Genomic DNA, 26,898 nt, shown 5'->3' with positions numbered 1-26,898 from the left:
CCAATAGCCTATATCAAGCTAACCCTAATTAAGAGCATAGAGCACATTGGGATGCATCATGTGTTCTCCCTTAAAAAACAAATTCACATTCTGTTTTATTCCGTAATATTCTTACATTTCTATCACATTACAAAAGTGACAATCACTGGAATGTGGGGGGCAGACCTTCTTAACACTCTGAATGTATACTTAGAGTGCACACCTTCGCCCCGGAGCCATAAAAGGTGATTATCAGCCCCAAATCTGCATGTCTGGATACAGTTAGAGGAAAACGGAAGCATTGCTCATCAAACAAACTCATTGTTAGGGCTTATCAGGACCAACTACATGATAAGGCTAACAGTTGGGAGGCGCAGCGCTGCCATAAGAGTGAAGTGATTGGAGTTAAAGAACATATCCCAGCTATATTAAGGTCCACATCTTCCCCTTCAGACCGTTATTAGATTAACATTGTGTGGGTGAATCAGTTCCCAACTGCTGAGCATAAATTCTGCGGTGCTGACATTACAAACACAAATTGTACAGTAGAGTTCCTGTATTGGGGCTTTGCAGTTATGACACAAATCTCCCAGCAGCAACAGGTGGTGCCATCATGGAGGTCCACTGGAGAATTATCTGTCTTGTCTTTAGCTCTGGTCTCTACTCCAAAACACTTTGGAGTTGTTGAAGTTGAGCTAACATGAACAAACTGTTGGTTTTTGGCTTTTTTTAGCACGCTAACAAAGTTGCAAAACAAAGACGGTGACATTAACAAAGATGGTAATGTTGGCATGCAACTAGACCTACTCCCCACTGCTAACACTTATTAGCTGTGTTAGCTAGCTGTAGTGTTAACAAGGCAGTGATAGTGGACCAGATACTATGGTCAACTAGCTAACAAGTTGATATGGAAACACAAAATTGATCAGTCAATCAGTGTCTATTCAATTCTGTTGAGACAGAATTGAAGTCATATGCTTAGAAAGCTGTTCTAGCCACCAGAGGGTGTGTGATGTCACCTTAAAGCCCTCTATATGGAATTATATTCACCTGTAATAGGCTACAAGTTAGTTTTAATGAAATCCATATCACAGCGTACACTGTAAAAGGAGTAATACATGCCATGTCATACTGTATTGTCAGAGCTAAAAGCACCATGATACAAGGACACAATATAACGTGACACTAAATGGTTAAATTCCCATGGAGCGAGTTGGGATTTCAGTATTTTTCCATGTGTTTGAAACCACATGCTTCAAGTGATTCCTTGAGGATTTGTTAGCATGGTTCAGAGATATTTTACACACCTTGAGAAGCCAATGCAAAACTTATGCAAAGTCATGCAAATGACTGGAGGAGTGTCCACCCCAAAGCAGTGATTTCCTAGGTATGTCTGATAAGCTGGTGGAGAAACTCCCTGACTTTACGGCTCAAAATGATCTATAGGCTACCGGCTGCTCTGTGCCTCGTCAGAAAAAACTATGTTGAGAGGGGAGAACTTCATTCTTCTTCTCCAGTTTTCTCCCATTTGACAGTCCATACATGTACTAACACTAAGGTAGACTAACATAGACAGAATTGCAAAACCCTCTGAAACAGGATTGTGACCATCATGTGATACTAAAACTCTCTGTTGAAACCCATACCAATGAAATAAATGACACACCACACTTATTCAATGGTAATGGAAACTCAATACAATACAGCCTTTAAATGAATAATTAATTTATGAAAAAATACCTGACTAACAAGTGACTTAATAAAATGTGCAAAGGACAAAAGGTTTCCTTTAGCTGTGGTCAGGGAGGAAATACCATCATATTATCACATCATATCAGTGGCTGGCCGATATCTGATAACAAAAGGCCAAATTAGTCTAACCCTGCTAACGTGATTCATGTTGCCAATCTGTCTGAAAACAACTAAATGACCAATTCTGGAAATTTCTGAAGAAGAACATGGAGATAAGGACTCAGAGACACATTGTGAGAAGATCATAGTGATAAGAAGACCCATGGCAGCACACACATAGTCACACACATACACATACACACCACCCCCTGTTGTGCTTTATCTGCACCAAGGTAGGAAGATGGTGGAGCTTTGACGGAGTATTGAGAGGCAAATGAGCGTTGGTCTGCAGCCATCTGATAGTGGGAGCACAGGGAGGATCCAGACAGGCTTTACAGCTCAGCCCAATGGGCTCGGCTTGACCTGAAGTTCCCACTTAACTGCTCAGGCTCAGGTTGAGAAGTGTTACGGAAGATTAATGCCAAAATGGGGTTTCATAATTCCCATCACCTGTTCTTTAATGTTCACATAAATACACCTTCAGGCTCTTTATATCAGCAGGGCATGAGTCTTAATTTTAATTTTCACTTTCATGTCTCTTCCCTGCATTTCCTGTCTTTGTCTGTCCAGCCATGGTGGCTATCACTGCTCATGCTAACTACCTAGTTCTTCTTCTATTCATTCCAAACTCGCGCCCCCCACCCAACACACACACACACACATGCACACACACCACCAAAGGCCCCATTGCCCCATTGTGGCTATGGGGTTTTTTCCTCTTATCCTTGCCCTTGGCCCTACATGGCCCCCAAGCACCCACCCACCCAGCCAGGACAGAGGTGCTGCTGGGTCAGTTGTGGTGCAGGACACACACACACACACACACACACACACACACACACAGATTGACCCCCGCCTATCTGTGTTCGCGGATCACTTCACAGGACAATCTCCCTATCCATCTTTGCAGGGTCATTGTGGAACTGCCCAGAGCTGAGAAAGGAGCTTCATTCACAGGGAAAAAACTTCTTTCTCTCTCTTTTCACTTGGTTCCTTCTGGATGATGACTGGAGGAAGGGAAGCCCTCACACAGATACTCTGTGTGTGTGTGTGTGTGTGTGTGTGTGTGTGTGTGTGTGTGTATGTGTGTGTGTGTGTGTGTGTGCTGTCGGAGGTCATATTTAGAATATGAAGAGGAATCAGGACTTCAAAGCTACTAGAGATAGAATGAGGGTGAAGACAAATGTCACCACTTCAACACCCCTACACACACACACACACACACACACACACACACACACACACAAGTGGCTAAGCATTGGGTTGGCTGGAGGCGAGACAAATCAAAGCAGGCTTGCATATTTCCTCGTATAGCACAAGTACACGTAGTGGCACACACACACACACACACACACACACACACACACACACACACACACACACGGATGCTACAGACAGCTTGTTGTCTTGTTGTTAGTAGATAGGTAGGTATGCCAGGCATGCACGCTACAATCTGATGGCTTTGGAGTCAACCTGCCTAAAAACACTTCTATACTGCATGAGTGAATAGACTGAGAGAGAGTGTGTGTGTGTGTGTGTGTGTGTGTGTGTGTGTGTGTGTGTGTGTGTGTGTGTGAGAATATTCACCAGTCAGTGGTTATCCAAGTAGGCTGCATTGGCCCCTCAAAATGAAACAAAATAAAATGAAATATAATATAATAAAATAAAATCAGAGACGTGATTGATAAGCTGTAATACATTCATTAGGCTTAATGTTTTGGAAGAGGGGAAGGCGAGCGGGTAGTGCACACACACACACACACACACACACACACACACACACACACACACACCTGAAGACAGCCTCAGGTGGCCAGGATCCCTCTGAAGATGCTCAATGAATGAAAGGCATTAGAGAAAAATGAATGAATGAATGTCAAATGTTATTTTGTTTGTACAGTAAATGTCAACCAATCTGACATACTGTACGTAAGTGGGTGAACAAATAAAATAATTGCGAAAAGTGAATGCATGAATGAATGAATGGTTAATAGTGAATACTGACTGAATGGTAAATGCCACAGTAGGCAGAGACAATTTGACATCTTCTCTGAAGCCATACTTTTAAAAAACACCACTGTAGAAACCATTTTACCAACATGGTGAAACTGACATGGTGGGGATGGGGCCAGGGAGCGGCCGTCCTGTATGGAAAAAAGTGTATTTCCTTGTAAGGAATGTGTTAACTCTTAAATCAACATGAACTCAAATATTAACTTGCACAAAACATGTAATAAGTTAATATAAAAACTTGAGTCCTTTTCTGAAACCTGGTGTTGGAGAGCCGTGATACAAATCCTTTTTAAAGTTTAGAACATCACTCCAGTCTGCATATTAACAACAGTAGCACCCATCAGCTCTCATTATCCTTAGTTTTCAACAAAATACCAGGCTAAGTAAACCAATGCAATCGGGTAAATTCAACTAATTACTGTATGACAAGTAGCTGAAATCAGATTGAAACTTAATAGAGCACAAGCTTTAAAAAACATATACAGACATTTTGTTAAATGGCGGGACCGTATTAGCACAAATTATGAAACAATAAAAGAGAGAACAAAATGAACCAAAAGGAGGGAACGTTATGTAGTGTATCATGTGCAGTGGAATGAATCAAAACCAGGGCAAAAGGTCTGTGCGCTGCCCTTGATGTGGTAAACTGCAGCCTTGACATATCACTTCTACTCCACTCCTGGACTCTGCACTGCTGTGATCAGTAGTCTGGACTAGTTTGTACCCTGCTGGTTTCACTTGAGCTCTCTGCTGTCTCTTTAAACACTTCCTTCCCTGGTTACCATAAAGCTGCTAGAAGAGCCTCACTGCAAAAGTCACATGCTCCGGCTCCCTTTGTTTCCCACAGAAACCACTATCAGTACATGGGAGAGACTGAGAGAACAGAAATTGCCATTGAGAAAAGCCATATCTGAGGCATATGAAGTTGAATGTTATTACCATTTGTTTCAATTTGCCTGCTTATTTTCTGTCATGAGGATATGTAGCCTACTGTAGATATGCTTTCTGCCATGTTGTGTTGTCATTTGTCGTCAAATGTAAAAAAATAAAATAAAATCAAATCAAATAAAAATAACTTGAAAAAAGGTTTCCCAAGTGACCAGTTATAACATGCACTTATGCTATAAATAAAATATTTCAAAGAGAATAGATTTGTGATATAAAGCAATCAAAAGGGCCTATGATTATGATTGTTTCGGATTGCATTGTTTTCATGGGGTGTTAATATTCATGGTGGATTCAGTTGTAGAAAGGCCAGCATGTAGCAAAATAAAAAGCAAATAGCAAATTAAAAATGATTGTGTCTGTATGGGAAACACTTGAATTAGCCATAAAGTAAAGTTTTGAACTTTTCTAAACATAAAGTAAAACTGAAGTGAAATAAGTTTGTGGAAAAAAAAATCACAACTCAGTGAAATAGCATACACAACTATACTCTAAAGACATATGAAGCCGCACAGCAGAATCACATATACTATGTTTGATTCTTCATAACAAAAGTGAGTGGTGAAATGTGCTGACGTGACTACAGGTCCTGCCAGCGCAGAGGTGTAAGCCGCTCCAGGCATTACGGTAGTCCACCCAATAGCCCAGAGAGGAATTCCAGGAATGTGAAAAGCTCCAATTCATATTGAAACTAGATTAAAATGTGTACAACTTAACACTAAGTGCTCTAGTGTGGTTTTAACTTCCCTGACCAAACAGACGGCTAACGGCAGAGCCCATATGAGACGCTTCATACTAAGCTGTGTAAATGTCAGTGGGATGGTTTATATGGCTCCTTATGGATCCATTGACTTTTCCTCTCCTCAGTCTTACTGAATGGTTTTCTTGCTGTTGCTGAATAAAGCAGCTTCTGATGCAGCATTATATAATGTCAACAGAAAATGTCCATATTGATTATTTGAAAGACTATACAGCACCGAAGGACTTTGATAGGGTTATCAATAACAGTCTGAACTTTTCCAGTGCAATGAACTTTCCCCACATGAAAAGTTATGCCGACATTCTGCCTAGTAACAGCAATTCCTCCCATTGGTGCAACTGCAGTCTCCTCCCGTTTGCTTGTGTGCTCGTGTGTGTGTGTGTGTGTGTGTGTGTGTGTGTCAGCTAGAGTCTTTAAACTTTACAAGCTAGACTACAGTACTTCATTTCAAACAGCTTTCCCTCCTATAGTATTTTGAGTGTAGTGAATCATTTATTTATGCTTAGTAAAACATTATCAAAGCAAACTACATTGCAGTCGATGATGTTTAATTCAATTCAATAGAATGAAATGCAGATTTCCAGTTGTGATGGTCAATATAACTATTTAACTCCTCTCATTTAATGCAACAGTCAATAGTTTTGATGAGATCTTTAAATTCCCTAGGCAATATGAAATGAAGTTGTAATGTTATACAGTAGGGCCATCATTTACAGGTATGATGCTGAATAAATGGCCCTCAAATAGACACAAATTGAACCACAGACTCCTACTTTCGGGACCCATACGGGAGGATTTAAGTTCATTTAAGATTCAGTATTGAATTGTATAACTGTCTACACTGTACATGGAGTGATAATAACGGTGAGAGTGAAACACAATTAAAATAGTAATATTATACATTCTCTAATTGGGATAATTTCTTGTGAATTCTGGGTATGCTATAGGTATGAGACACTGTAACCACTGTGACACTGTATCCAGTGTTTTTGGGGATGGGAAATAAACCAGCATTGTGTGTTTCCAAAAAAAAAAAAGTGCATGGGTGTATTGTCCCATGTGCTCACCTCATGGGTGAGAGAGCTGCTGGTTTCATTGAGTTTTGAAGAGAGAGAGAGAGAGAGAGAGAGAGAGAGAGAGAGAGAGAGAGGGGGGGGGGGGGTAAGAAATGTTAAGGGTAAGCTGTTAAACAAGCTGCCTAAAGCATATCTACAGGCGCTATGGAACACTGTTATGGAATGGTTATGAAATGGTTTCATTTGGAATAGGAAGAAATGGGAATAAATAAAGTAGCATTGTGTGTTTAAAACTGCATGGCTCTATTGTCCCATGTGCTCACCTCATGTTCAGCACAGTTGGGTGAGAGAGCCGATGCTTTCATTGAGTTTCAGAGAGAGAGAGAGAGAGAGAGAGAGAGAGAGAGAGAGAGAGAGATGGAGGAGGGGTGTAAGCTGTTACCGCCCCCTACCGACCCCAGACAGCCTCCCCAGGCCTCCAGCTCTCCTCTCCGGGGACAGACGGTCAGCACCCCCCAACCCCCCCTCCCCTCCTCGTCCTTCCCACACACACACACACACACACACACACAGACCCAGACCCGGACCTCCCACCTCCATCTCCACAGCAGCTACTATAGGAGGAGGCGGCGGTAGGGGGGGGCGGAGTGGGAGGTTATCCGCCTCGCGCGCTCTCTCTCTCTATATATGTATGTATATAATAGAATCTCCTTCCTCTCGCGCTCCCTCGCAGACTGCCTGTCTCTTTGATCTACCTCCCTTCTCCTCCCCCTTCTTAACAACAGCTGACGTCATCGCGCGCGCCCACCCCTCCACCTCCTTCTCCTCCTCAGCGCGCGCTCGCACACGATGTGTGTGTGTGTTTTGTGAGCGCGAGGCAGGGGTTTTTGTCTCGCGGGGGGAAGCGCTCTGCTCTTCAGAGGGCTCGCGCACACCGGAGGAGCAACAGCACGCAAAGAGCAGCAGCAGCAGCATCAGCCCCCCGAGACACAAGAAGAAGAAGAAGAAACTCATTATAAATACCTATCTGTAGACTCTGCTGTAACCTGTTCATTCTGTCATATAGGCTAGCGACGTTTTAACAGGATAATAATAATATATAACTATCGACGGTGATAATAATATTAATACCAGTAGGCCTACTACTATGGAGGACCAGCTGCTGTGCTGCGAAGTGGACTCTATCAGGAGAGCCTATCAGGACGTCAACCTGCTCAACGACCGAGTCCTACAAACCATGCTGAAGGCAGAGGAAAACTACCTACCGTCCCCGAACTACTTCAAGTGTGTCCAGAAAGAAATTGTACCCAAAATGAGGAAAATAGTCGCCACCTGGATGTTAGAGGTCGGTTTTTACTTCACTTCAGCTTGTTTTCTTCTGTTTCTGTGTGAGGTTCGCTGCTAACTTGTGTCTGGAGGTATCTGCTACCCCTAAAACGTGTCAAATTAGTGATAAAGTGAAAGTTTTGAGCCGTTTAAAGGTTAATGTCTGTTTTTTGACAGTGTCATTGCATGCATGTTACATAAACGCTCTGAAAAGTATGTCCTCATGAGTGCTGGGTGGTCCTTATAAGAGGAGATATTAGCGACTGGCTATAGGCTATACTGAGTTTCCACCATGGGTAGTTTTGTTATTGGTTATCTGCTATATTTTCCAGAAAGCTATGAAATGTAATTACATGGGGGAAAATATTCCAAATTAACAGCAATGTACACGTATGCAGTCTGGCCCGTGCCAGTATTACGCGCCATCTTTGTTGTCGTATATGAGAAGGATTTTAATATCAGTAAAAATCTGTATTATCACCAACAATGACAATAAGCCAGTCAGATCAGCCAGACTTGCATCTATATCATAGGACTGCTATATGTTGACTGCTACAGCTTGTTCTACTGGTATCGACTGGTAAAGTTTGTTTTGCTTCACAAGAGTCATTGCTGTCTGTGAAGGTCGCTGAGAAAACAGGAACTTTTTCTAAAGTGCAACAGGATCAAAGCCATTTCAACAGTCGGATTTGATACTTTAGCGATTCGTCAACATTTACATGCACTTTGGGATTGAATCCTTTGTAGTTTTGTATTTTTTATTAATTTCTGAAGTTGTGCGTCGGAGAGCCGCAGGGAAATGTCGCCTGCAACACGTGAAAAAGCCCCGTCTAATAAATTAAATTGTTTTAAAATCATCTGTGGCTCAATTCGACATATTTTAATCCCATCCGATAAGGCATTCAATAAGGATCATTTACATGCCAATTTTGCAGCCCGTGATAATTTTTACATATTTATAATTATTTTTTGAAAAGATGACGAAGTTGAAAATGGAGAGTGAAACTTGCATCGACGCCACCTTTGTGTCTCAGTCAGAACTGACTGCAAACTAATTTCCCGACTGTTTTCATTACTGCAACAGCCTATTCTACAAAAATATCTCAACTTTTGGCTTTGGAGTTTTTCGGTTGCTTGACTTATGAAATTGCTTTTGCAACTAAACCATGTGCAACCGAAGACATTTAATCTTCGAAATCATTAAATGAATTAAACGCACATGAAATGTTTCTTTTCTCTTAATTTCGTTTCCGCTCATTGTGGATAATGCAGCTATTGAATGCAAACAGCTGTGCACAGAATAAGTAATGCATAGAGGAGTACCGGTGGTGCATAGGCTTAGTAATGCATATGAATGGGGAATTTTCTTCCAGTGAGCGACAGAAATCTCAAAGTGCTTTTCTCACCTCTCAGGTCTGCGAGGAACAGAAATGTGAGGAGGAGGTTTTTCCGCTGGCTATGAACTATTTGGATAGATTTTTATCGGTGGAGGCAACCAGGAAAACAAGACTACAGCTGCTGGGAGCAACTTGTATGTTTCTGGCATCAAAGATGAAGGAGACTGTGCCCTTAACGGCGGAGAAACTCTGTATCTACACAGACAACTCGGTCCGGCCTGGAGAGCTGCTGGTAATTAAGTCCTGCAGACATTGATGTTGCATAACACATACATGGCCATGCATTGGAGCCCATATGGCCAAAATACACAGTCTTTGCAGTTAATCTGTTTTGTCAGTGTCACCATGATCAGAAAAAGTGGTGGTAAATGATGTGGAGTATTTCTGAAGTTGTAAAACAGTAGAAATGTATGCTTTATATGGAGCAGCAGTATCTGAATGGCTGCCTGTGACTTTCCCATGGTGACTGGAAGGCCTCTCTGATTTCATGAATGGTCTCAGTGACTGCCAAGAAAACTCTAGAGCACAGCGACACCTAATGGCTGCAAAACAAAATGCAGGCTGTGCGCGTGTGTGTGGTTGTGCGTGTGTGAGTGACCAAAAAAAAAACATGATAGCACACCCAAAGAGGTGCAGACTGTTGGTAATGATAAAAAGAACACACACTCCTCCTTTATATTTGCTGTGACATTTATTTACGCACCGACGATGCAGCTGTAGTGCTTTCATCAGGGTGGGGAAAAGCGGATGCCATGTGGGGCTACTAGAATCAGCATCAGTTTAAATAAGTAAGGAATTTGACTGGGTGGGTGGCTCACCTAGGTCATCTTAAATATAACAACACAAAATTATAATAGTAGTAGCCTATTTAAAAAGTAGAAATTTAGGGAATGAGTAGGCTATATAGTCTAAAGTAGTGTATAAGTAGCATATAGCCTATAAAAATTAAAAATAAATAACGTGTCTCTTCTCTGTACAGTAAGTAGGCCTACTTGATTCTCTGGTAGAGCCTGACTGATTGCACTGATAGGAAATTATGGAAGTCAGTAATAAAAAAAACCCAAACTAAAAAATATATTAATATGTAGAGTGTATTGCATTGGGATCTGAGGGTTTTGAACACTGAAGAAAGCTGAACACATGAGTTGGAATAGTATCAACAGAGTATAAATAGGTACAAACATATAGGCCGAATATACCAGAACAGAGTTGAAGTGACCTTAGTGATAGTAATCACACCCTGATGAAAGTGCTATAGCTGTAACACGGTGCATAAATATCACAGCAGATGTAAGGATCTTTTTCTGAGAGTGAGTGAGTGAGCTGCCACCCACATCAGTTGGAGCGAATGCCTCTGAATGCCTCTGGTCTCGTCCGTCCACAGCAAATGGAGCTGCTGGTTCTCAACAAGCTGAAGTGGGATCTGGCTTCAGTCACACCTCACGACTTCATCGAGCACTTCCTGTCCAAGCTGAAGATCCACCCGTCCACCAAGCAGATCCTCAGGAAACACGCCCAGACCTTCGTGGCCCTCTGTGCTACAGGTAGGAGATCTACCTAGAAAAAATCCACTTAAGAACATACTTTATAAGCTGAATATTTACCTGCTAATGTGAATATGATGTGCATTAATTTCCTTCATATTCCCACTTTTGTTCTCAGTTGTACTTTTGCATATATAGTACCTTGATATTTTTATGATTTCTTACTCATTTCATATTGCATATGTTTCTTTTTTTAGGATATTTTCAAATCTTACATATTTTCTTTTATTCTTCTTTGTCTCAATATATTCTACTGCTGTAACTATTCTACTTCTCCACCATTTCATTAATCAGCAGCAGATCTGTAGCATTCTGTGAGGATGATTAGTCGTGTTTTTGTCTTATATCTATGAGGGATGGCTTGCTTTTTCACCAAGCAGGGGGATTTATCAGTATAGATCTCCATAGTATCTTTGGTCTTGGCTGGCTTGTGCAGATAATTTATATTTCTTGAATATCTGCTGAGTATTCATCCCCTCTCTATAGGAAGCATATGATATTTGGAAACATGCAGGATATGACTGCTAAGGATAAACTTGGATGGAGTGAAATTATCTGAGGCAAAAACCACAATCTGTCCATATCTATCAAGGAATATACATGTATTTTAACTTTGTAGCACTGTGTACTATCTGATAGTGTTACCTTGAGAAAAGACTGAATGTTCACTCTCCTCCCTCCATCTTCCTAAGCATTGTTCAAAAGTCTTATATAGTAAACACTGTATCTTACAGCATTTTATCAGGTCCTCCAATGCAGCGTTGTAGATGTTCACAGTGATGTGATTTTTCCGGGTTCTTGTCTTTTTTTAGCATTTTTCCTCTTCCCTTCTATTCTTGACTGTTTTGCCGCACTGTCCTAACGTCTCCTTGTGGTTTTTCCTCAGATGTCAACTTCATCGCCAGTCCTCCGTCCATGGTGGCGGCGGGCAGCGTGGTGGCGGCTGTGCAGGGTCTCTACCTGAAGAGCCAAGATAGCTCCCTGTCCTCCCAGAACCTCACCAACTTCCTGTCGCAGGTCATCCGCAGTGATCCGGTATGCCCCAAGGCTTGCAAACGCACATGTGCATTCAAACACATTCAGACATTAACAAACATACATGGTCAACATGTATTAGTCATCATATGCCACTGAAACGCAGACAGAACAGAGTGACAGTTGTTTTTAGATGAAACATCGTAAGCTATGTAGGCTGAAGCTTGATGTTGATTCTGTTGCCTGTAGGACTGCCTGCGATCATGCCAGGAGCAGATAGAGTCTCTGCTGGAGTCCAGTCTGCGCCAGGCTCAACAGCACAGCGGCACTACGGAAACCAAACGCCTGGACGAGGACGTCGACCTGTCCTGCACCCCCACAGACGTCAGAGACATCAACATCTGATTGGCTGACAGCCTTGTCGTATGATGACCTGATGATTGAGGGGAAGTTGTAGGCAGAGGGTGGTGACGGGCGGGGTTGGGGGGTGGGGGGCGTCTCACCTGACGCAGAGCGCCTACCTGTACTGCCCGGCCCACCTGACCGGGATGTCTCACCCACCTAACCGGGATGCCCCGCCCACTTGAACGCAGCCTCCCCTCCTCCTTCCTGATGGGCTGTATCTGCCATCATGGCCGACCTGTCACCCACATGACCGCTCACCGTTGCTACAGCTACCAAGACAGGACAGGACCCCCCACGCCCCCCCCCAAGTCACATTTCCTGCCTCCTGTCTCCCGCCGCACCTGAGGGCAAGAAGACATGAACACTGCAGAAGTGTACTAGAGAGAAAAGAGAAAGACACAGAGAAACTATATTGATGAAATAAATGGGCTGGAGTGTAAGCCGCATGAAAATAGACATTTTAGTAGACATTGTTTTCTTACTCCCCAATATATTAAACTAGGAATCTTAAAATTACCGCAGACTCAACTCACCTACTAAAACATCCCAAAGTGTTTTATGTAGGTCATTGTAGTCTGTCCTTAGGTTTTTACCTGAAATCTGACATCTTTATTAAAGAGAAGAGGCTTTTTTTGTTTGAATTTCGTTTCTCTAATACCTAGTATGTTTTAGACTTCCTGTCCAAGCTCCCATTGTCTTGTTGCTGTGTAGACGTTCATATATCCCCGCTTGCTTGTGTTTAGTCACTTTATTATATATCATCGTAGACCTTTTATCAAATATCCCCACTTTAGTTTTATACCTCTTCTCTTTAAAGCTGTTTTTTTTTTTTAAACCAACTATTTTGTGTAGTGTGAAATGCTCTGTTCCTATTATCCTGGTGACTGTGGATTGCTGATGTTAAGGTTTGGACAACTTGCTTGACTTACAAACCATTAATTCTTTGTTCATTCGTTGGTGTGCTTTATCCATTTCAGCTAGCTATAATTCGATAAGCTTAAATCGATGTACATGCAAACAGAGCAATCCACAGCCCGTTGTGTTTTCTTTTTTTTTCTCAATGTAGTTATACTTTACTTTCTAATACCATTCCAATTTTGTTTTCTTAAAAAAAAAGCACTTTTGGTCAGCACTGCTGGCTCATCTAAAGAAAATCACAGTGAGAAACAAAGTTTGTAAAACAACAGAAAAAATGGAATGGGGGTTTGAGTAGGAGTCTTTTAGCTAAGGTGATGGAGAGTCAGAGCAGCCCTGCAAAAATGCTGTTGCACCTGGTGGATCTGATTCATCTAATGAGACATGAAAGTTTGACCAGTATGGCAGAAAGCTTTTGTTGAGGTTTTTGAAAGAAGACTGAACTCTGCCAGACACTATCTGGGTCTCATAGAGCCAATGGCTTGCTGTAGCTGCCTTCCAAATCACAGATTGGAGTTTTAGTTCTACAAACATTTCTCAGAGGCAGAGCTGCTCTGGAGGCAGAAACAATCTCATTGGTTGAGTTAAACCTCAGTGGATGGAGCCAGTTATTCTGGCTAAGTAATGTTAGTCTAACGGCTAAGAGAGGAGCTAGCTAATATGAAGCCTAGTGCTCTTGCTACAACCTCAAAAAAATGCAATCTAACTATATTAAATTATCTAGGTTAGCTAGTTAGCCTAGCTGTGCTTCAAAGTTCAAACTAGCCACACTAGCTTATAGCTATCTAGGTAAGATAGTTAGATAACCTGCTGACCTTCCAAGATCATGAATGCCATGATCATGAATAATATGAAAAGTTAGCTAACGTTTAACTCTGTTGATGTTTGTATGACTAAAACTACAATCTGCTTCCAAATCACCAGGTCAGCATCTCCTCCATGCTCCACCAGTTAAAATACTGCTCATGGATTTTGGGAAGGGGATGAGGCTAAAAGAGGAGTGTTGAGACTATTGAGATGATTTTGCACAAACCTAAAAGACGTGGGCTGCGTTTGTTGGGGACTTGCCTAAAAAAGTGGAGAGCTAAGATGGCAAGAGAACCAGAGAGGGTGAAAAAAGTGGCAAAAAGGGTGAAGGCTCGACAGCGAGGTGTGTCTTAATGCTGTAGAGTTAAATTCAGGGTTCCTACACAGGTAGTCTGGAAATGTATGGAAAATGAATTTGATAATTTCCAGGTCTTGAAAAGTTTGGAAATTGCACAAACAAGTTTGGAAAAGTATGGAAGTATATGGAGTATGTTGTTCTACTGTCGGGTGTACGTACAACTACACATTCTCTGTGGTTTTAGACGCCCGCCATCTCACATATTCTGGTATTTGCTGCAATGAAGAATATTATGGCAAGATGACTATCGGCATAAACCATACTGATCACCAACTGATATCTTCAAATCAAGACATTAAGGTCTGGAAAAAGTATGGAATTTTGTAATTTTGTAAAACTGTGTAGGAACCCTGTAATAGGTTTCTGATTGTACATTAAAGACAGAGAGTAGGAGAGAAACACTCCTTGTATTCCGCTGCTATGGAAAAGAAATCCCAGCTACGTGTTAAAAAAAAAAAAAAAATGACGACAACAAAAACGTAATGAAAAAAAATAAGAAAAAAACAATGCTTTTCTCCTATTGTTTTGCTGCTACATTTTTTGGTTTGTTTTTTATACATATAAATGTCAATATACTGCCATGCTAGGTTTGAATTTTCTCATAGAAAATTGTGTTATTGACATCCTTGTTTGTTGTTTTATGTAGATTCTATGTGATCAGTTTTTTTTGTTTATAATTACGTAATATGATTTTCCGTACTATTCCAAAAAAAAGAGGAAAATTGAGACAATGTACAGAAATGCTTTGATCCACAATACCTCATATGACAGTCAAGATCTATCTCTAATTTTAGTCTGTTTTTATTTGTTAGTTCTTATTCTATTGTACTTGTTGGTTCAGTGCCTACTAGCTCTGTTGAAACTGCTTGAGGAGAAGCATCCATGATGGAAACCAACGAGTCCAGGGCGTGCTTTGATACTGGTGCCATAACAGAAAATGGGATATGTATAACTCTGTTGAGTGTTAAGCTGTCTCGGTGATAGAGACTTTATCCCCCTTTTAGGCCCATAGAGGCCTTCCTTCCTTTTCCCTTTTTATATTTATAAAAAAAAAGCTTTTTGCTCCAGTTTTCAAACTGTCAATGAGTTGATTTGAGTTTGTAAATAGATTCAGTGTCATGCTTGGTAAGCCATAGACTTTTTTACAAATCATTCCACACAGTTGAGTCTACTTCATACCAGTTGTCTTGTCTGCAACCGGGAGGCATAGTGTATTCATATTTGTGTCGACTGCACAATAAAAACATGACTAGAAGGAGTCTGGAAAGCTGGCTGTCTGTCCTTGTCCAGAAATGATACTGGCTGAAATAATACTGTATGTTGTGGGCCAGCAATGACAAACTCACACTAGAGTATCAAGAGTAGTTAGCAGGTATTCAATGTGATCAGCCAAGAACAACCTAAAAGACAACAATACAATACCATTTTCATAAAGTAGCCTTCACACACACCATTGACATTTTCTCTAATGAGTATTGACAAACTCATCATCAAGACATTATGCATAGTGTACAGGTACTTGGGTGAGACCGATATAACAGTTTGCTGATAAATCACGCCGATACTGTCAGTGTCGTCCACCTCTGATATGATGGATATGATACGGCTTGTTTGAATTTGCTTGAATTGCCTCAATGCCACATTTTGATCAGATTTACACATGAACATAAAAATTGTCAAATTTAAAGTTATTGAATATCGGCACAAAATACTGAAAATTGCTTATCGGTAGCCTCAATCCAAAAAGTATTGGTACCATCCATAACCCATATCAGTTAGATGCACTATGCAAATGTAGCTGATAGATGATGATTGCTTTACTTTATTCATCTAATAGTTCTTGTCCCCACTGAGTACTACAGTGTAGTTAATTCAATTCAATTCACAATTCTGTTCACCCATACTATAAAATCTCTTTTGAAAGAGGCATCTGACAATGCATGTGTTACATATAATATATTAACAATAATACTGATCATTTGAATCAATTACTAATCCCTAATTACTAATACTACAACTAATACTGCGCTAAATTCAGCTATCTATATATCAAGATCAAACTGGAGAGGCAGACATGGATTTCTTCATTACTGACAAAGGGTTCGTAGGGAAGTTAAGGCTTTTAGTTTTACCTAAATTTGACAGATAATTCTGATTAGTTAATCAGATAGTTACCTGACATGTATCATGACATTCACATGCATTCAACATTCACAGTCCAAATGATTTGGATTTCAGTATAACTGCAAATACATCAGCTGTTTAGAAAGAAACCAACACTAACTTTTTTCTGAATGCTACAATGAAGTGGGTGCATTTCATGATTTGTGAGAACATATCCTCCCTGTGCAGAGGCAAAGGTTCAAAAGTGCTTCAGTTAGCACTAAAATGAGATAAGCAAAATAAAGATGAACTAAACCCAGTGGGTTTAGTTAGTGGGAAAAAAAACAAAGCTCTCATTTGGACTATCAAATTGACTATCAAAACAATGAGGATGAGAGATTTCTCATTCAGGATACTGAATAAAATGGAAGTGTAGTTTTCATAAGAAACCTCTTATCCTCAGTATCTGATTTACCTACCATTTTACACCACTGTTTTAGTGAATTATGCACTATTAAGGGGCCAAAGAAGACTGTAAAATACACACATGCAAACACACATACACACATGCTTGAAGATCATTTCATGTTTATTGGAACACACATTGCTGCAAATACAACTAAATATCTGTTTCATCCTGTAAACTATACTTACTTCTTTCTGCTCACATTTGAGGAAAGAGAAAGATCTGTCTGAATCATGAATGTGATTGTGTGGCTAATGATTAACAGGAGTGTGTGTGTGTGTGTGAGAGAGAGTGTGTGTGTGTGTGTGTGTGTGTGTGTGTGATAGTACTCATTGATTTGTTATGCAAGGAATGTCTTTGATGGGGCTTCAGTGTGGAGGAAAAGGCGTGAAAGTCTAATCCTTTCCCACAGGCCTGCCAGCGCCAGCTCAACCAGCAGCAGACAAAGACCCTCGGCGTGCACACACACATACACACACACACACAAAACACACACAAAACACACTACCACTCACTGACATACACTAGACCAGCCTGCTGGTTTTGTTACACACACACTATGCTTTCATTTTTTCCATCCATGTGCCTATCGTCTATTGATACATCTAAAACAAAGATTTTCACTTAATACACCAACAACACACACACACACACTTTCCATATGTAGACCACCTAAAACACAGTTTACATAGAAAGTGGGTCTAGGAAAAGTCATGTAGGGATATTTTGAAAGCTGAGATAAATCAATTCTAAAATTCAAAACAAGCTGTAATTTCTAGTGTTAACTGGGAGTCACACTTGTGTTGAAACTGAATTGAAATGTAAAGTGTGTTGTGATGCAGGCCGTGACTCTGCCAGTGGCTCTGTCCTTCACTGAATCAACTCACACTTATTTGGCATGGAGACGTCTGCGATAATAAACTATTCTCGTCCTTTAGCAGGCAAGTGCTTGTGGTCTGAAACCAAGGAGAGACATTACTGACCGGGCCACATCAAACACACTAGGAGAGCATTTCCAGGATCCATTCTGTTTGTGTGGCTTCCCAGTAGCAGCGCTTCACCATGCTGCTGTATGCTGCTGGTGGATTGTGTTTGGTCTGTAACCAGGGTCCCATGGGGGGTTTTTGAAGGCCAATATTTTGTCGATATTTGGCTTCATTTTGACCATTTTTTTCTGCCAGAATATTCCAAAAGGAAGAGTATTCAGTGTTTACCCCAGGATTTGATTCTATGGGTGCAAGCCAAACAGCATTTAGACCATGGGACACTAAAACTCTCCACTGAAACCCACGATAATAATAAAACAAAAAACAAATAGACAAAGCAAAAAAATAATTAAAGAAAGAAAGACATTAATGAATGATGTAATGTAATGTAAGTATAAACAAACATACGAACAAACAGATAAATTTCACGCATAATAGTTTTGAATTATAGAACAGTTTCCAACCCTATATAAATACAGTATAATGTGTGTGTATGTGCTTTGGCAGTTTCAACTATTCCTATTAGAGCAGCACCAAGTCGACAAAGTTTTCCTTTTGAAATATGGGTGTTCAGTAAAAGGAAACCATGCATCTCTGCTATCTCAGTGTTATCCATGGTGGCCCCGCCCCCCCCCCCCGCCCCCCCCTCCTCCTCCTGGTGGAGCTGTTGCTGTGCTTGTGGTGAAATCCGATGCCACCATTTCATTCAGAGGGCTTTTCTCCTGCCGGCCGGCCGGACGGCTGCATTTGTCACCACTGCTTTTCATGTCACCACTCACCACCTGCTCCCCACATTCCTCTACATTCTCTAAAAGACTTCAGTCCCTCCTCCTCTTACTCCTCTCCTCCTCCTCCTCCTCCTCCTCCTCCTCCTCCTCCTCTCCCTCCTCTTCCTCTCCTTGTCTCCCCACCGCCTCCTCTTCCTTGCCCTCTCCTCCCCTCTTTCTCTTCCTCCCCCCTCTTCCTCCTCCTCCTCCCCCAGTTCCTCCTCCTTCTCCTCCTCGCTCCCTCCTCCTCCTCTTCCTCCTGCTCCTCTCTTCTCCTTCTCCTCCTCCCTTTACATCCTTCTTCTTCTCCACTTCCTCCTCTTCTTCCTCCCCCCTCCTCCTCCTCCTCCTCCTCTCCTTCTCCTCCTCTCCACTTTACTACTGCTACAAGCAATTCATTCCTCTTCTCTTTCCTTGTATTCTTCATTTGCTAATTGCTCACTCTGTCTCTGCCTTTGATTTTTTTGACTTAAGAGGGTACAAGTCGTACTAAACACTCAATCTGAATGCAGCCTCTCTCATTTGGACCCTGCGTACCCAACGCCCCCCCCCCCCCCCCCCCCCCCCAACCCCCCCTCCAGTCTTTTTCTCTGTTTGCCTTCAGAAGCTGCCGACTAGAAGACAGCGTTCACCTGCTGCCTGACACTGCATAAACCAGCTGCTACTGTACCCCTCCACACACACACACACACACAGGCACACACACACACACACACAGGCACACACAGTCCCGTCGGGTTATTGTCTATGTGGATTTGTACATAGAATAGAAAGCGAGGTGGCCGACAAAGGCTGCAAGCGTCCCATTCCCTTTGGTCCTCTCTGGTGCCCCTGATGCCATTGTTAAGTCCATGGGCCAGCCAGCAGGATATATAGACGCTCTGTACATACACTATACATACACAGCTCAGACCAGAGGTTGGTGACCTCGCTGTATCCAGAGAGAGGGATGAGTTTAACATTAGCCAATTGCTGCCCATTAGTAGAAAGAAGCAAATAAAAGCCACAGCGCTAATATGCAAGTTAGTCAAAGTCCCAATCTGTGGCTGTGACTAAGGTTAGACCAATATGGACTGCTACTACTACTGCTACTTCTACTATATTGACCTTATTATAGTAACTTTAATTATTTATTATTTTAGCACGTTTCTAAAAAACAGAGTTTACAAAGTGCTTTACAGAGAGCAAGAGAAGCAAGGCAAAAAACACATACGGTAACAGAAAACAAAGGACAACAAAACAAGATTAAACCCAAGAGAAACAATTACTTAAAAAGCAAGTCTATAAATGAGAAATGATTTAGAAAAAGGTTTGAAGAAGTTTAGAAGAAGTTTGCTAGGCTAAGAATGGTTTAATTTTTGGTGTATTTTTCAGCTGAAAGAAAAAGGACTGCTTAAAATTTGAAAATAGGCCACCTAGTTTATTTTGGATTAAGAAGTTGGAGCACTGAAAAGAACAACTTCTGATTTACTGTCATTGAAAGTGGTAAAATATTTTGAGACACCCAGTTGTTACTATCTGAGTATCATCGGTATAACGGTGAAAAGAGACATATGGATAATGTGACAAGGTGGGAGCATGTACAAGGAAAATTACAAGGGCCCTAAAATTGAACCATGTGGAACCCCGCAGGTAAAATGTGCAGAAGATGATGATGAATTACCGATGGAGACGGTTCTATTAGTTCTATTAGTGAGGCAGGAGCTGAACCAGGTAATACCAATGCATTGAACAGTATCGCGGGGTTATGATGATTATTAGAGATGAGATCAGAGAAGAATGAAACTCTAGCTTCCTTAACCACTTCCTGGTAATGTAACATTCGTTCTTTCATAATGTCATATAAGACTTGAGAGTTTGTTGCCCTTCCATTACTTTTCTGTACTCTGTCCTTAAGGCTGAAGTGCGATCATTGAGCGATCATTGAGCCATGGCAGGGATTTGGCAGGGATTGAAAAGAGTGACTAGTGCCTATAGCTTTTTGCTGCCATTTTGCTCTTTGCTGTACAGTCATTTTTCAAACATGGATCATTAGTAAATGCTGTAACCTGGCAAGAAGCAACAGACTGGAAGAAATATTGGGTCCTTGCTATATAACTATATTGTTTGAGATTCATCTTTACTGAATCGTGCTGACGCGGCTACATGGCAGTAGTAACATCATCACAGGTGTCCCTCTCTAGGATCTTTCTCATGCTTATCAAGTGAGTCACTCAAAGGCACAGGTTATCTCACTGGATAACCTCCATCACCCGCTTTGATGTTGTTTGTATTTATTTATTGTGCGTTTACTGTTCTATGTGTTTTTGTTGGACTACTGGCTGCGAAGCAAATTACCCCACAGTCAGACTCTACTGCCTATTGATCATCAAATGTTACAAGCTGTGAAACTAACCTGATTCCTCCACAGAGAAACAATACTGGATGCAACTGGTAAACTGTTGCATGCTACTTTTCAGCAGTCCCACTTTAGTGACATAGATTATTGACACAGAGGTGTAAGATCAACAGTCCGAGCTGAGTAAAGAGTAGAAATGTGCTATTTGCTTGATGGGAATTGCCAGGATAACACATGTGGTACAGATGTATGTTACAGATTAAACCTGGTTGTAAGAAACATTTCCATAGCTCAGGAAAACAACTTTATTCACAGTTAGCATCAAAACCAAATGCACTGAAGAGATTACATTTCTATTACTACTACTACTGCTTCTACTAATACTATTACTACTACTTACCAGTGCTACGACCGCAGATAAAACAAATACAATTCAGTTTCCATTTAGTTCAATAGGTTTTATTGCTTTCATGTGTAACTTTCTTTAACCACATAGTGGCACTGTTACATCTTTAGCCACACTGGTTTACATACAGGCTGCAAATGGATTATCAACCCAAACTGACTGAAATATTCTGTAGTTGTACTTGTTTTGTGCACTGGCACTTAGTGGAAATGAGGAAGTTCTCTGTTTCATAAACTACAAAACTAATTAAGTCGTACTCCTCCCACAAACTTTATGTCAAAGTACATGAAAATCGCAATAGTGTATTTGCAGACATTGACAAACAATTCAACTATAAGGTTTTTAATTTCATCAAAGATTGATCTTGCAGCGACCCAACAGATTTGTTTAGAAATGCTACTGTAGACACTCACTATACATTTTTACTTAATAAGTGTCCAAACTTGTACCAACTTTTAGCAAGTTATCTAAAAAATAAAAAGTTTTGGCGATGGGAAACAGGGCATATGTGACCATCAGTATCTTACTTATAGCATAACCAAACTTTGAGAAAATTATTTTGAAAAACATTCACATTTTGTTTAGATGAACAATATTATCAGAATTTTATCTTAAGAATTAAGATTTAAACAATCAATTTAATTTATTGTTTGTGACAGTGCTAAACAACTTCAAAGGTAGCGTACTTTTCAAATGGCTTATTCAGTTCATGGCCTGCTTATGGTCCTATAGCCAGCAACTGTAAACTCATATCTAATACTAAATTTTCATGGGCTACTGTAGGCTCTGTGAATGAGAACACTGTACAATGCCATCATCCTAAAGCTACACCCTGGTTCATTACCTGTTAAGCCTGTGACTTAAAAGTTCACAAAATACAAAATTTCAGAGATCTTATCAAATGATTCAAAACACCTTGTTGCTGAGCGGCTAAGCGGTTCCCAGCACCCACATTGCTGCTAGCAGCTATAATTTAAATTCATTTTTTTCTTTATCCTACTAGCTCAGTTTACCAACACAGATCAAGTTTAATTTTATATCTGTAGTCTGTCTGTTAAGATTAACATATTCAGCCTGCTGTGGCACCAAGCAGCACACAACTTGTATTTAAGTAATGGAAGTGAAAATGGTTATAGCAAAGGCAGATACCAAAACAAATAAAAAGAAAACAAGTTAATGATTTTTTATTCAATCAAAAGGTTTTATTTCATATAACCAGGGTTATATTTTCTATATATCTGACAGCAATCCATTATTCCACAATATATTCATTTTTCTATAATCAGACAGATCAATGCCTCAGTAGTGATGTTTCCACTGACTTCTTATTAAAGATCCCTGATGTTACTTGTGCAAGTGATGCTTCCATGACGTGTCTCCATTTAACCGTCCATTTAAGTCTGACCTTTTTGGGCCAAAACTGAGAACCTCAAACACATGGTTGTAATTCAACTGTTCCCATTATAGAATATTAGCATAAAATATCAGCAGCTTCAATACAAAAATATCAGCCTTCAAAAACCCATATTGGTTGAACCCTAGCAGGAACCATGTTCAAGATGGTAAAAAGTCTGTAAACTGTGCATTTCAGCTACAGTGATATCTCCTCAAGCTGAAAGCTCTCTGAGACTGGTAATCCCAGCATGGGTGAACCTGTTACACATTCACATGCTATTAGATACATCGGGAAAACACATTTTCTAACTTGGAACTTCACATTCAAAGTCAGATGAAGTCAGAAAGTCGGAGAAAGTTGCTACCCGAGTTTCTGAGTCATGACGCAATGATAACCTTTAACCTTGTCAGGGTTTTCATGGTGGAAAAAGTTTTGTGTCAGTGGACAGCAAGAAAACCTTACATACACATGCACCTTTATTCACATGCATCTTTATTACACATCTGTAGTTAGCCAGACTAACCAGTCATGACTAACATCCGTTTAAATGAAGTTTGTTAAATTAGTTTGTCAAGTTGCAGGATGTCCGTGTTTGTTTATCGTTTGTCTTCTGGGTTTGATTTTCTTAACAAAATAGCATGTGAACGCAACGCTGTCTAGCAGCCGACTTGGCGGTCCTGCATGTTAGACCTTCCCACCAGCATGTGACCGCAATATCAGCAGAACGCAGTAACAGTATCACTCTCCGATTGACACAGTCACTGCACAACCCAAACTATCAACTCACTCCACCACAAACCAATCACTAGCCCTCGCCCGTCTGACTGACAGCAGGGCCGCCCTACAGCAGCTCCACTTCCTCTGGCTCCTGGGGGGCGTAGAGGCCGTCTCAGCTTCTCCTCCTCATCAGGGAGGATTCAGAAGGTAACACCACTAGAGTTCTTGACATAATCCTTGAAGTCTGCTGGGACATTCAGCAAAGAACAGACCTGGGCAAAACCAGCAGAGGTTAGCTAGCTAGCAATACATGAAGATCTCACACTGCCCACCATCAGTCAGGAGAGAGCGACCCATCAATCAAGTCACTCAGTGTGAACACATAGTGCAAGTCTGATTTTCAGTCATCAAAACTGTTGTGTCTGGCTCTGGACTTATGCAACTATTATTAATTTCAAATGAACAGTGTACCTGTCTGAACTTGGCGCGAAGCTTTTCGATATCCTCCTGTAGCTTTGGAGACTGGGGATTTTCAAGAGGAGACTTCTGGATCAACGCCAGGAGAGCCTCCAATGCCTTCACACGCTTCCTGAAAACACACACAAGGTTCAGAGCTAGACCCATTGCTATTCTCTATTTACATGTATGACATTTGATCTGACTCACATATCAAAGACAATCACTAAGACAGCACTTTTCCACCTTCACAATATTGCAAAAATGTGTCCTTTCTTAAATAAAGCCAATACTGAAACCCTTGTACATTCTAGCATGGGACTGAGACAGCCTCTTCTTTTAATTATTTTGTAGGACAAAAACTTAAGGTAAAAACAAACAAAACAAAAAACATGTGTATGGGTAGGATGTGTTAATACTGTGATGTTTTGTAGAATATAGAGAAAAATCACTCCTGCAATGTTCACATGAAGACTGTGATATGATGATATGTTTAAGGCCATACCTTGATTTGGCATCTGTGCTATCTTGGAGGATACATTTCCAGGCGATGGCAAACCCATAATAGAAAGAAATCTGTCAGAGGTCAGAAGTCAATAGATGAGTGACAGAAACTGAGCAACTAAAGACTGAAGGGATTTCAAGTCACACAGGTAAAATCATTCCCCGTGGACGAAATGTGTTCTAAAAGTTTGAAATTTAGTAAAATATAAGGCTGCTTGGTGAATTATAGGCTATGCTGAATTTAAGAGTGGCTCCTGAAGGTGTGGAGTCATGTCCTAAGAGAGTAATTTTGCCGACAAGCAAGGAAACATTACATTCCCAGATTTGATACACTTTGGCGTTGCGAGAAACAAAAAAAAATACAAAAAAATACGTACCAATACGTTTTACTGGCAAAGTGGAACGGGAAAGTAAACTTCCATCTAAAAGTCTACCACTTTGTTTGAACTGATATGAATTGATAATCCCAGTCACGGGGCTAAATCTCTACACCTACTGACCTCAGTGGACATCGTGGCCCCATGAGACGATCCATGTAGGCGGCCGTCCCGCAGCCCTCGTCGGGTCCCCCTCTCAAATCCCTCTCGGTAGCCCTCCTGATATAACCTGGAGCCACAAGATCAACACATTCACATCCTCACTTCATTGTTCGCCTATTATTATTCAGTGGTAAAGCTACTGTAATCCTACTTAGCCGAGAAGAAACATCTAAGTATGTAAAATGGATCAAATTACGTTAAATTCAGTATGACTATGTTGGTCAGCTCACTTGTCATTATATTAGCCCAGATAGGCCTATGCAGTTCTCTCATATGGAGAGAAACAGACACCAAACTCCACTCAAAAATCTGGCACTTTAATACTGCTTTATCTGCAAACTTGGATACCGGGTAGAACATGACTTAAAACAAGTTATGGGTCATTTAAGTCTTCTAATAAATTCGGCATACATATATAGGCTAGTATAATCCAATAATGACGTTTTTTCAATAACATCAACTTTTTGAATTGGCACTCCGGCTGCACTCTGACGCTCCACTGCGTGCTTAGGCGTAAGATTAAAGGGAATGCAACAAGCGAACCAATTCTAAGCGTTAAAATGTCATTGAAATAGCCTGAGTGTTGCTTGGTGTGTCGAATATTGGCTTAAGCCGAACTGAAGAGTGACTCTAATGATTCAGAAAAGGTCTTAACTAGTTTCTACCAGGTTTGCCGAAAAGCAAGACAACATTAAATGTAGTTAACCAGCGTGCGCTCCATCCATACGAGAGAGAGCGGTCCGCCCTGGAGCTTACCTGTTATCTGACATGAGGACGCTGTCGAATAAATCGTCATTTGCAGACCCGCCAGCCATCTTCGTTTAGTTACTTAATCGATTTTGAAAAGTCCTCTGCTTCAAACACTATTAGTCGCGGTATACACGCTGCTAACCCTTCAGTGTCGCTAACTTAGCCTGCAGTTAGCCAGCTCTTCCTGCAACAGTCATGCTTCGACCGTTTCCGCCAGCTGGTTGTGCCTCCTCCACCTGGGCGCTGCTGCCGTGTAGCGGTCGGGAGGAGCTGGAGCCTAATAACTACTCACTATGTTTGAGCTGCTGCCGACGGGATAAAGGTGGAGTGTCATAATAAAATAAGGTAGAACAGGGTGATAACAAGAGGTCATAAACCGGGGACCGGACTGATTTCTTCCTCTACTGTAAGAAGAAAAGAGGAGGGAGAGCTAAAAGAACGTGAAGAAATGGTTAGTTACAAGCAGCCATTCTAGTGGTCCAGGCTTATTATGGAAATGTTTATATATATATAGGCTATGTTTTTAACTGAGATTGACCACTCCATATGCAAGAAGCTGCAGCTGGAGCATCTGTAAACATCGTGATGTTTAAAGATGCTCCATTTTCCATTGACTATAGTTGTTTACATGAGAGCAACATTCAACTGATGAAAAATATTTTTGGGGGGGATTAAATTCTGAAATTAGACATAGGCTACTTCATCTACAATGACTGGAAACTGAGTTATTTTCATGAAGTTTATTATTCGAGAACAGGGGCTGTGTAGCCTCAAACATTTTCATGTGCTGTGAGTTCAATATTGTATATACTTTCGAGAAGTTCGATTTAATGTCACAGTTCATGAAAAAAATAAGTGAATTTCATAATATCCACAAGCAGTGTAGCCTACCAGAGATTCCCCTCGCATGGGTCTACATCCTCAGAAAACTGCACACCTGATGGCTGATTTGTATTAATTGTTTTAGATTTTAAACTTTGGACGGTTGCTGCAGTGCCACCATCAGGAAGAGTGGCTCCATGTTACATAGCCTATGTGTCGTTTTGGACGGGACTACTCCCCAAAGCTTTTGTGCATTTTCGTTCATGGGAAAGCAGTTCATGTCAGATAAAGAAAGAAAGACAGAAAGATATAAAGAACATGTAGGCCTACAAAAACAATAGGCTGACCTTTGCCCGG

The 26,898-nt window shown here is 41.0% G+C and overlaps 2 protein-coding genes across 3 annotated transcripts; one reads left to right on the top strand and one right to left on the bottom strand.

Moving 5' to 3' along the window:
- Positions 1–7,394: 7,394 nt before the first annotated feature.
- ccnd1 (cyclin D1) lies at positions 7,395–15,370 on the top strand. The gene is made up of 5 exons (XM_071526227.1): positions 7,395–7,909; positions 9,304–9,519; positions 10,672–10,831; positions 11,718–11,866; positions 12,056–15,370. Exons 1-5 carry the CDS (start codon positions 7,712–7,714, stop codon positions 12,209–12,211), a joined length of 879 nt encoding a protein of 292 aa, XP_071382328.1. The 5' UTR covers positions 7,395–7,711; the 3' UTR covers positions 12,212–15,370.
- Positions 15,371–22,562: 7,192 nt separating this feature from the next.
- Positions 22,563–25,893, bottom strand: lto1 (LTO1 maturation factor of ABCE1). Of its 2 annotated transcripts, none has more exons than XM_071526238.1 (5): positions 25,726–25,893; positions 24,931–25,036; positions 24,432–24,502; positions 23,942–24,059; positions 22,563–23,742 (listed from the first exon to the last, which is right to left on the bottom strand). In XM_071526238.1, the coding sequence occupies exons 1-5, from the start codon at positions 25,782–25,784 to the stop codon at positions 23,671–23,673; spliced, it is 426 nt and encodes a 141-aa protein (XP_071382339.1). In that variant the 5' UTR covers positions 25,785–25,893; the 3' UTR covers positions 22,563–23,670. The 2 variants fall into 2 exon arrangements, with proteins under 2 accessions (XP_071382339.1, XP_071382347.1); XM_071526246.1 differs by having other exon boundaries at positions 24,432–24,449.
- Positions 25,894–26,898: the final 1,005 nt, after the last annotated feature.

This window comes from Centroberyx affinis, unplaced genomic scaffold, assembly GCF_046629955.1.
Source record: "Centroberyx affinis isolate AG114_WGS23_722 - 3 ecotype Tasmania unplaced genomic scaffold, CSIRO-AGI_Caff_v1 ptg000110l_1, whole genome shotgun sequence".
Lineage (NCBI taxonomy): Eukaryota > Metazoa > Chordata > Actinopteri > Beryciformes > Berycidae > Centroberyx > Centroberyx affinis.
The sequence above is the reverse complement of the archived record's forward strand: the minus strand, read 5'-3'. Positions and strand labels throughout refer to the sequence as shown.